The sequence below is a fragment of the Gorilla gorilla genome, chromosome 4, assembly GCF_029281585.2.
Source record: "Gorilla gorilla gorilla isolate KB3781 chromosome 4, NHGRI_mGorGor1-v2.1_pri, whole genome shotgun sequence".
NCBI lineage: Eukaryota > Metazoa > Chordata > Mammalia > Primates > Hominidae > Gorilla > Gorilla gorilla.
The window spans coordinates 31546057-31558147 of NC_073228.2; the positions used below are offsets into that span (position 1 = coordinate 31546057).

The following is a 12091-nucleotide window of genomic DNA, read 5'->3' on the forward strand; positions in this document are numbered from 1 at the left end:
CACTAAAGCTGCCTTTGTAGTAACAAAGATGGCTGATAATTATTTTAGGCCTTTCTTACTCATTCTCAGGTAAATGATGTATTATGCCATTGCTGTAGACAAGGCATACTTGACTTTAAGGTTCACTTTTTTTTTTTTTTTTTGAGACACAGTTTTGATCTGTCTCCCAGGCTGGAGTGCAATGGCGCAATCTCAGCTCACTGCAACCTCTGCCTCCCAAGTTCAAGCAATTCTCGTGCCTCGGCCTCCTGAGTATCTGGGATTACAGGCCCGTGCCACAACGCCCGGCTAATTTTTGTATTTTTAGTAGAAAGGCGGTTTCAGCATGTTGCCCAGGCTAGTCTTGAACTACTGACCTCAGGTGATCCACCCACCTTTGCCTCCCAAAAGTACTAGGATTACAGGTGTGAGCCACCGCGCCTGGCCTAAGGTTCACTTTTGAAGAAGGAAACAGAGAAAAACATTCCCAATGTCTTGATTCTCAAGACATAGGAATGATGATGATGATGATGATGATGATGATTATTATTATTATTATTAAGCCGTGGCCTTTTAAGTCAAACTCTATCTTCAGAAATTCAGGACTTCTAGGTGACTTTCATGTTCTGTAATTTAAATACAGCAGGACTTTCTGGGCTTCAAAATTTTATGGTGTTAGGCATATAGATATATATTTAAATTACTAGGATTTTAATTTAACTAGGTGGTATTTTCTACAGTATTGACAAATATTTTTATGATTCTTTCAGGCAGCCCTTGACATTAGACAGTCAGTGTTTGGTGGCAAAAATATCCACGTAGCAACAGCTCATGAAGATTTGGCCTACTCTTCTTATGTCCACCAGTATAGCTCTGGGAAATTTGACAATGCACTGTAAGTTCCACATTCCTTTTCTCTGAAGGAGGAAATACTGTTTTTGTTTTATTTTGTTTTTTCCCATTAGGGAACTATTATTACATTAATAATAGTACTTGATATACTTTATAGATTGAACTTGTCTTCCTGGAGCTTTATCAGAATGCCTAAAATGTTCTTGAAGTCATTTAAAACCATACCAGTTTTCAGGTGCAGAGGCTCCCGCCTGTAATCCCAGCACTTTGGGAGGCTGAGGTGGAAAGATTGCTTGAGCCCAAGAGTTTGAGACCCTGTCTACTCAAAAAATTTTTAAAACTAGATGGACGTTTTGGTGCATGCCTGTGGTCCCAGCTTCTCTGGAGGCTGAGGCAGGAGAATCGCTTGAGCCCAAGAGGTCAAGGATGCAGCGAAGCATATTCACACCACTGCATTCCAGCCTGGGCAACAGAGTGAGACCCTGTTTCCAAAAATAAATAAAATCATACTAATTTATAGGTTATTCATTTAGCCTTTATGTGATTTAATATTGAGACTTGTATATTTTCATGTAGAATATAACTTATCTTTAGAGTATTTCCTTCAATAATTTTTGAGTAATACAGTAGCAAACTTAATAAGCTAAAAACTTCTTGGTGATAACACATAGAAATACTGAATAACAGTTGTCTTTTTAAATATATAACTGAGCTTGCAAGAGTGAGGGGGAAATCCCCCAAGGGCCAATAATGGACACTAAAATTTAAAGGATTAAGTATGGCCTGTGGTATAACTGCTCTGGGGTGATGGGAAAGTTTACAGATTTCTGTAACCTTGGTTTAAGAAACAGCCTATAGGAGGCTGAGAGTTAGAACTGAAACCCTCACATGAAGCAAAGTCAAGACTGCAACCCGGCAGGGCGTGGTGGCTCACGCCTGTAATCTCAGCACTTTGGGGGGCCAAGGCGGGTGGATCACCTGAGGTCAGGAGTTCAAGACAAGCCTGGCTAAGACGATGAAATGCCATCTCTACTAAAAATACAAAAATTAGCCGGGCATGGTGGTGGGCACTTGTAATCCCAGCTATTTGGGAGGCTGAGGCAGACAATTGCTTGAACCCAGGAGGTGGAGGTTGCAGTGAGCCAAGATCACGCCACTGCTCTCCAGCCTAGGCAACAGAGTGAGACTCTGTCTCCAAAAAAAAAAAAAAAAAGGGACTACAACCCCAGGGAAAGGACAGGTGGACATCTATCTAATTAATAGATGACAGGGAAAGTTGGCCATCTGAGCTTGGTGTCACAGTTGAACCCAAAAAGAAGCCTCACAAAACATAATTATTTACCTATACTGCTCTTGAGTTTAGGGATAATGCATCAGGATCTGCAAACAGAAAAATATTAAAAAGCACTTTGGGGGTGCTGGTTCTCCTGGGATGCCTTGTGAGAGAGAATGCAAGACTTGGAAATAATTATCTGTCAACCCAAACTATACAGACATTTCATAGACGAAGCTTTACCTAAAATGAACTCACCATTAAAAATTACAAAACATAAGGAAATATTTCCTCTGAGTCAGCAGACATAATGAACAGGATTAGAATCCTGAAAACTTTAGTTAACAGAACTTTTTTTTGGCTGGGCGCAGTGGCTGATACCTGTAATCCCAGCACTTTGGGAGGCCGAAGCGGGCAGATCACAAGGTCAGGAGATGGAGACCATCCTGGCCAACACAGTGAAACCCCATCTCTACTAAAAATACAAAAATTAGCCAGGCATGGTGGCTTGCGCCTGTAATCCCAGCTACTCGGGAGGCTGAGACAGGAGAATCGCTTGAACCCGGGAGTCGGAGGTTGCAGTGAGCCAAGATCACCACTGCACTCCAGCGTGGCGACAGAACGAGACTCCGTCTCAAAAAAAAAAAAAAAAAAAAAAAACCAGAACTTCTTTTTGGTTGATGCTGTAAAGTATGTGTTCTTTATATGATTAAAGATACAAAATAGGTTGACGAACTAGGCCTATAAGTAAAGTTTTATGTTTTACTGGAACATAGCCATGCTCATTCATTCATGTGTTTTCTATAGCTTCTTTCACACTACAGCAGCCAGAGTTCAATAGTTGCAGCAGAGAATGTGTGGCCAACACAACCTAAAATATTTACTATCTGGCCCTCTACAGAAAAACTTTGTTAACTCTAATATAAAAGAAAGAATGAAGAATATTCCCATAAAGAAAACAGGAAGTTTTCTTGTTTCTGTTTTGTTTTTTTTTTTTTGAGACAGAGTCTGTCACTGTGTCGCCCAGGCTGGAGTGCAGTGGCGTGATATCGGCTGACTGCACTCTCCACCTCCCAGGTTCAAGCGATTCTCCTGTCTCAGCCACCTGAGTAGCTGGAATTACAGGCACACGCCACCACGCCTGGTTAATTTTTGTATTTTTAGTAGAGACAGGGTTTCACCATGTTGGCCAGACTGGTCTCGATCTCCTGACCTCAAGTGATCTGCCCCCCCTTGGCCTCCTAAAGTGCTGAGACTGCAGATGTGAGCCACCATGCCTGGCTGGAAAAGGGCAGATTTTAAAGTAACTGTTACATGCTACAGCATGGATGAACCTTGAAAACACTGTGCCCAGTGAAAGAAGCCAGTCACAAAGGATCACATATTGTATGATTTCATTTATGTAATATGTACAGAATAGGCAAATCCGTAGAGAGAGAACATAAATTGATGTTATCTAGGCTGGGGAGTTGGAGGGAAATGGAGAGTGCTAATGGGCATAGGTTTCTTTATGGGGTAATGAAAATGTTGTAAAATTGATTTTGGTGATTGGCATACTACTCTAAAAATCATTGAATTGTACACATTAAATGGGTGAATTGTGTGATATACTAATTATATCTTGAGCTGTTATAAAAATAAAACAAATGGCTAGAAATGGAAATAGTCATTGACATTAAAACTCAGCAGATGGGCCAGGCGTGGTGGCCCACGCCTGTACTCCCAGCACTTTAGGAGGCCAGGGTGGGTGGATCACTTGAGCCCAGGAGTTTGAGACCAGCCTGGACAACATAGCAAATCCCTGTCTCTTCAAAGAAAATGCAAAAAAATTAGTTGGGCATGGCAGTGTACACCTGTAACCCACCTATCCGGGAGGCTGAGGTGGGAGGATCACCCGAGCCCAGAAGTTTGAGGCTGCGGTGAGCCATGATTGCACCACTGTACTCCAGCCTGGATGACAGAGCAGGATCCTGTGTAAAAAAAAACAAACAAAAACAAAACAAAACAAAAAAAACCTCAGCAGACAAGTTAAACAGAAGTTTAGTTACAACAAAAGAGAGAATTAGTAAATTGGAAGACAGATTTGAGAAAACTAGTGGTTACCTGGAGGATGGGGGAGAGGGAGGCTTGGCATTGTTTGAAAGAAACTGACAATAAAACAGAAATAGCTTACCTTCTATTTGGTGATATGGGCCATAAACAAATAACCAAACTTGTCAGGCAAGAATACATGTTGTGAAGAAAAGTAAAGTAGGCTGAGTTGAGAGAGTGATGGTAAATTTTTTTTTTTTTTTTTTTGAGACAGTCTTTGTCACTCATGCTGGAGTACAATGGTGCAATCTTGGCTCGCTGCAACCTCCACCTCCCAGGTTCAAGCGATTCTGCCTCAGCCTCCTGAGTAGCTGGGATTACAGGCGTTCACCACCACACCCGGCTAATTTTCGTATTTTTTTAGTAGAGATGGAGTTTCACCATGTTGGCCAGGCTTGTCTCGAACTCCTAACCTCAGGTGATCCACCCACCTCAGCCTCCCAAAGTGCTGGGATTACAGGCATGAGCCACTGCACCCGGCCAATGGTAAATTTTTTTAGGGCCTTTTATGTGGTCTGTTCTGGAAAGACCTGAGGAGCGAGTCGTGAGAATGTTCAGGGGAAGAGCATTGTAGAAAGGGTAAAGCCAGGGTGAGAACATGCTCTGCATGTTCAGGAAACTGCTAGGCCTGTGTGGCTGGAGGGGAAGGCGGAGAGGGTTGGTGTGAGAATGGCAGGAGATGAGGTCAGGGAAGTAGCAGGCTGAAAGATCATGTAGAATCTTGTAGTCTGTAGTAAAGATTTCCTCTCATTCTGAGGGAAATGGGAGTCTCTGTTGGGTATTAAAAGTTCAGTCTACAACAGATTGGAAATTTAAAACAAAAAGCTGGATCTTTACCACAGATAGTTTTAGAAGTACTTTCTATCAATATTATATTACAGATTGTGATTTTTAAAATTCCTAAATCATTTGTAACTAAAAAGAAATGCCAGACTGTATCTATCTGTATTACAGATTTCATGCAGAAAGAGCTATTGGTATCATTACCCACATCCTACCTGAAGATCATCTTCTTTTGGCTTCTTCAAAGAGGGTGAAAGGTATCCTTTGTAATCTAGCCTCAGATATTTTAAAATAGATGATATATGGTATAAAATAGGGGTATTTGTTTATTTTCTCAGAGGATTGGAGGATTTTCTCACAGGATTAGACGGTGTCTATGTATTACTAGATAGCCATTTTACCACAACTCTACTTAAGGGGTTCCAGTGGTTCATAATGAAAGACTGTTTGCATCTCTCATAAAACATTGTTAATAGGCCGGGTGGGGTGGCTTATGCCTGTAATCCCAGCACTTTGGGAGGCCAAGGCAGGCAGATCACCTGAGGTCAGAAGTTTGAGACCAGCCTGGCCAACATGGTGAAACCCCATCTTTACTAAAAATACAAAAATTAGCCGGGTGTGGTGGTGTGCACCTGTAATCCCAGCTACTTGGGAGGCTGAGGCAGGAGAATCGTTTGAACCCAGGAGGCAGAGTTTGCAGTGAGCCAAGATCGTGCCACTGCACTCCAGCCTAGGCAACAGAACGAGACTCTGTCTCAAAAAAAAAAAAAAAAAGAAAAAAAAATCAATAAGCCAGAATTTCTTTCTTTTCTCTCTCCCTTTTGTCATTCACTCATGCATGCATTAATTTTTTTGAGGATTGCATGGAAGCATAATACAAATGTTTCTACACAACATGGATAGAAGATGAGTTTCATAACTTCAGCTTTGTAGTGCAGGATTCTTATCCTGAGCTTCGTATCAGGTTACCCCGAATGTTGCAAGGCTCTTGCCAAATACCCCTATCTTCCATTTCTTATTTTAACTTTTCTTCTAATTACCACCAAGGTTTTTTCACGTAATGCATTTATTTTGCTAACATGATTGGGTCACCTATGTGTTATTTCCATGCATGTTGGATATGTTCTACCTTAATTCTGGAGCTGAGTTTTTTCTCCCTCTAGGTTTGTATTTTTTAAGTTGCACAAGTAATACATGATGTTAGATAGAAAAGAGAAAAATAAATTGCCTTAAAATCCCACCAATCCTCAGTCAACATTTTGGTGAATATTATTTTAGACTTTTCTTACTTCAAATAAGATAACTAAATGAATGATTTAATTTTATAATCTGATTTTTTCACTTAATATATTACATTTTTTCGTGTCTCTACATATATCCTTTTTTCTAATGTATTTAACCTTACCTTTATTATTTGACTCTTATAATTGTTTTTAACCTTTTCTTTTTAAAAAATGCTACAGTGGAGTAAATCTCTTTTTCTTACCTTTGTGTACATAGACAGTTTTCCAATAAATCAAATTATCTGGTAAAATAATATGTATATTCTTAAGACTTTAGATAGAATTTGAAAGTCTTGAATGGAGCTTTGAAATTGAAATGTCTTGCCTGATTTGGTTGGTCAGATGAGTAGGAGGAAATCAGTTCTTTTAGCTGTGTTTGGTTAAAGGTTATGTTTTATAAAGTGTGGTTTCAAAATTTTCAGAAGTGCTTAGGTACTCCTTGACACAGTTTCATGACTTCAAAAAACTTGCCTTGTGCTTCCGTTTAATTTGAAAAACAAATTTCACATCAGCAAAGTATAGCAGTCTATTAAAATAGAAGCTAATTCTGCAAAATCGTTTATACCATTGTTTTTCTTAAATTTGAATATATATACTGTGCAAAATAGAATGACCGCCAAAAAGTGTACTTTTTTGTTAAAAGTGGAATTCTTTCATCTTGACCAGTTCCAAACCATAATCACATATAAATATATTCAGTAAACATTTATATTATTTAAGTTTAAATTAGATGTTCTTACTAGCTTTGGTAGATGGTTTTGAAGTACACTAATTTATTGCCTTCTTTTTTAGCACTTATTTTGGAGGAGATTGCAATTGATTGTCATAATAAGGAAACTGAACAGAGGCTGCTTCAAGAAGCTCATGATTTGCACCTGTCTTCGCTCCAACTAGCTAAAAAAGCTTTTGGGGAATTTAATGTACAGACTGCAAAACACTATGGAAACCTTGGAAGACTTTATCAGTCAATGAGAAAATTTAAGGTAGAAACATGTTTTTACTACATTTTTCTCTCTTAAGTAATGAAATAGAACCTGAAATAATAAATCTTAAGTAAGCTCAAATAAATTATACACTTATTGCACAAAGGAATTGAGAAGATAGTGAGTATAAAACAACATAGGCCAAGCACAGTGGCTCATTCCTATAATCCTGGCACTCTGGGAGGCTGAAATGGGAGGGTCCCTTGAGACCAGGAGTTTCAGACCAGCCTGGACAACATAGGGAGACCCTGTCTCTACAAAAATTAGGCAGGTGTGGTGGCACATGCCTGTCTTCCTAGCTACTTGGAAGACTAAGGCAGGAGGATGAGTTGAGCCCAAGAAGTTGAGGCTGCAGTGACTATGATCACATCACTGCACTCTAGCCTGGGTGACAGAGTGAGACCCTATCTCTAAAACAAACAAACAGTAGTCAAAATATAAATAAAATTTAAAAATCAGGACCATGGGCCAGGCACAGTGGCTTATGCCTGTAATCCCAGCACTGGAGTCCAGGGTGGGACAATCACCTGAGGCCAGGAGTTCAAGACTAGCCTGGTCAATATAGGGAAATCCCGTCTCTACAAAAAAGAAAAAGTTAGCCAGACATGGTGGCTCACACCTGTAGTCCCAACTTCTCCAGAGGCTGAGGCAAGAGGATGGCTTGAGCCCAAAAGGTTGAGGCTGCAGTGAGCTCTGATCACACCACTGCACTCCAGCCTAGGTGACAGAGTGAGAGCCTGTCTTCAAAAAAAAAAAAAAAAAAAAATCAGGATCATGAAAAATTAGGAAACATGTCAAACTAAAAAGATTAATATATGAGGCCGGGCTCAGTGGCTCATGTCTGTAATCCCAGCACTTTGGGAGGCCAAGGTATGCAGAACACTTGAGGGTCAGGAGTTCAAGACCAGCCTGGCCAACATGGTGAAAACCCATCTCTACTAAAAATACAAACATTAGCCAGGCATGGTGGCATGCACCTGTAGTCCCAGCTACTCAGGAGGCTGAGACAGGAGAATTGCTTGAACCTGGGAGATGGAGATTGTAGTGAGCCGAGATCTGCACTCCAGCTTGGATAACAGAGTGAGACTCATCTCAAAAAAAAAGATTAATATATGAAAGTAGTACTTGAGATAAGAAAAAATTTTTTAAATAAAAAAGACAAATATGATTGCTATATTTCAAACAGTTCTTAGTATATAGTTCTTGATATATAATTCTTAGTGTATACTAAGTATAGCTCTTAGCAGAATGCCTGGCACATGGCAGGTGTGCAAGAAATGTCAGATATTGCAACAAGTATTATCAGTTGTAGCAATAAATATGACTAACTTCAACGTCTTTTAGAATTTTGAGTTATGTATTTTTTTTAATATGGGTTCTTACTCTGTTGTCCAGGCCGTAGTACAGTGGTGTGATCATGGCTCACTACAGCCTCAACCTCCCTGGGCTCAGGTGATCTTTTCACCTCAGCTTCCCAAGTAGCTGGGAATACAGGCGCACACCACCACACCGCCTAATTTTTGTATTGTTTGTAGAGACAGGGTCTTGCCCTATTGCCCAGCCCTGTTGCCCAGGCTGATCTCGAACTCCTGGGCTCAAGCAATCTGCCTGCCTCGACCTCCCAAACTGTTGGGATTACAGGCATGAGCCACTGTGCCCAGCCTATAAATTCTTAATATTATTAATTTTGGGATCACAGTAAGGAAAGAGTGAGAGGTCTTCTTTACCTGAAAAGCAACCTGTATATCCCTCAATTAGCTTGAGTTTAGTTTGTTGGAATAAAAATTGTCAAAATTCCAAAAAATGAAATGAAAGTGTATGCCCATGTAAATTAACATATTATGATATAGAGCTTGTTAAGAAGGTTCAACTAAATTTTGGACTGTGTTAACTGTGTTAACCAAAGGAAGTAATTTTTGTTTTAGAATGTTTTGTTAATTTCTTCTAACAGTTTCTTAAAATTTTGCAAATTTCTTTGTTGTGAATTTCTTGTAATAATTTTTTATTACCAGGATAAGTTTTCACTTGTTACTTTTGACATAGGATACTATTGCGGTCATCAGTTTATCTGCAGTTTCCAAAACTCTGTAATGCTTCCCATAGGCAATTTTTGGAATAACATAGTATGTTCTTTGATCTGATTACCTTATGGCATTCATAAGATGTCTTTGGCATTTAGATCAGTTTTGCTCATTGAGTAAGAACTGTTAAGATGAGAAAAAGTATAATGATTGATATGGCATAATTGTTTTTCAGGAAGCTGAAGAAATGCACATCAAAGCAATTCAGATTAAAGAACAACTTCTTGGTCAAGAAGATTATGAAGTAGCCCTTTCAGTGGGACATCTGGCTTCTTTATATAATTATGACATGAATCAGTATGAAAACGCTGAGAAACTTTATTTGCGATCTATAGCAATTGGTATGTTACATTTAAATTTTCTTGAGTCAGTTGATTACAAATCAACATGTCAGCATGTCTTATATGTTGTATAAGGAAAATGTTATTAAAGACTTAAATGGGGCTGGGTGCGGTGGCTCATACCTGTAATCCCAGCACTTTGGGAGGCCGAGATAGGCAGATCACTTGAGGTCAGGAGTTCGAGACCAGCCTGGCCAACATGGTGAAACCCCATCTCTACTAAAAAATACAAAAACAAATTAGCTGGGCATGATGGTGCATGTCTGTAGTCCCACCTACTCAGGAGGCTGAGGCAGGAGAATCACTTGAACCTGGAAGGCAGAGGTTGTCATGAGCTGAGATTGTGCCACTGCTCTCCAGCCTGGGCAACAGAACGAGACTCCATCTCAAAAAAATAAATAAAATAAAATAAAATAAAATACTAAAATATTTAATAAATAAAATAGATTTAAATGGGTAAGTTGCTAAGGATATTCAGGAACCACCCAAAAATCATCTGGAACATTTTGCTAAAGGTGCTTTTTTTGATACTGAAGCCAGTAGTAAGAGGTATGACAGTAGACTGTCATGTGTAGGCAAAAGTAGTTATTTTAAACTATTTGTGCAGTTACTGCCCACTCATTCCTCCCCCTCCCTTCTCCTACCTTTAACATCATAGATGAGGCTTACCTGTTTTTGAACTTGATGAAGTTATACAATGTATATTTTTATGTGTCTGGTTTATTGGTGAACAATAATGGTGAAATCTGTGATGTTGCATATCACTGCCATATGTTGGATTAGGATGTCATCATTTATCCATTCCACTGTTAATGAACATTTGGAACATTTGGATTTCCATTTCAGGACTATTACAAAATCAAAATAAGGAATCTATGGCCATCATCTTATGAAGTGCCTGTTAAAACTCTTGCCCATTTTTATATTGGTCTTATCATTTTATTATTGACTCATAGAAGTTCTTTATATGATATGAATATGACAGACCTTCGTTGGTTACATGTGTCATAGATATCGTCTCTTATTCTATTGCTTGTTTCCTAATGGAGCCTTTTAAATAACAGAAGTTCTTTTTTTCTTTTTTCTTTTTTTCTTTTTTCGAGACAGGATCTTACTCTGTCACCCAGGCTGGAGTGCACATCAGGGCTCACTGCAGCCTCAATCTCCTGAGTTCAAGTGATCCTTCTGCCTCAGTCCACCTGAGTAGCTGGGACTACAGATGTGCACCAGCACACCCGGCTAATTTTTTTTTTTTATTATTTCAATAGGGACAAGGTCTCACAATCTTGGCCCAGGCTGATCTCAAACTCCTGAGCTCAAGTAATCCTCCTACCTCAGCCTCCCAAAGTGCTGGGATTACAGGCATGAGCCACTGTGCCCAGACAGTTCTTAATGTAATCAGATGCATCAGTATTTTCTTTCTTTTTTTTTTTTTTGAGAGGGAGTCTCACTCTGTCACCCAGGCTAGAGTGCAGTGGCGCGATCTCGGCTTACTGCAACCTCCGACTCCCAGGTTCAAGCAATTCTCCTGCCTCAGCCTCCGGAGTACCTGGGACTACAGGTGCCCGCCACCATGCCCAGCTAATTTTTTGTATTTTTAGTAGAGACGGTGTTTCAGCATGTTGGCCAGGATGGTCTCAATCTCTTGACCTCGTGATCTGCCTGCCTTGGCCTCCCAGAATGCTGGGATTACAGGCCTCGTGAGCCACCGCGTCCAGCCTGCATCAGTGTTTTCTTTTGCGAATAGCACTTTTTGTATTGTTTAAGAAATCTTTTCAGCCAGGCATGGTGGCTCACACCTGTAATCCCAGCACTTTGGGAGGCCGAGGCAGGTGGATCACTTGAGGTCAGGAGTTCAAGACCAGCCTGGCCAACATGCTGAAACCCTGTCTCAACTAAAAAGACAAAAATTAGCCGGGCGTGGTAGCATACGCCTGTAATCCCAGCTACTCGGGAGGCTGAGGCAGGAGAATTGCTTGAACCTAGCGGGCAGAGGTTGCAGTGAGCCGAGATCGCACTGTGCACTCCAGCCTATGTGACAGAGCAAGACTCCGTCTCCAAAAAAAAAAATATGGAAATCTTTTTCTACCCAAAGTAATAAAGATTTTTTTCTAGAAAATTATCTTCAGGAAACTTTATTTATATTTAGATCTACAATCCTGAAACTGATTTTTTTTTTATGGTGTGAAGTAGGGATCAATTTTTTTTCCCCATATGGACACAGAGTTAAGCCAAGACCATTTCTTCAAAAGACTTTTTTTTGGTTTTGTTTTGTTTTGAGACAAGAGTCTCGCTGTGTCGTCCAGGCTGGTATGCAGTGGCGTGGTCTTAGCTCACTGCAGCCTCCACCTCCTGGGTTCAAGCGATTCTCCTGCCTCAGTCTCCCAAGTAGCTGGGACTACAGATGCACACCACCACACCTGGC

The 12091-nt window shown here is 40.2% G+C and overlaps 1 protein-coding gene across 1 annotated transcript in view; it reads left to right on the plus strand.

The window, feature by feature from the left end:
• APPBP2 (amyloid beta precursor protein binding protein 2) overlaps positions 1-12091 on the plus strand; it is an 84597-nt gene that overhangs the window by 66240 nt on the left and 6266 nt on the right. The window contains exons 9-12 of the mRNA XM_031011304.3: positions 750-874; positions 5150-5235; positions 7054-7244; positions 9501-9666. Coding sequence (XP_030867164.1) covers positions 750-874; positions 5150-5235; positions 7054-7244; positions 9501-9666 — 568 coding nt within the window. The remainder of the gene's footprint in view (positions 1-749; positions 875-5149; positions 5236-7053; positions 7245-9500; positions 9667-12091) is intronic.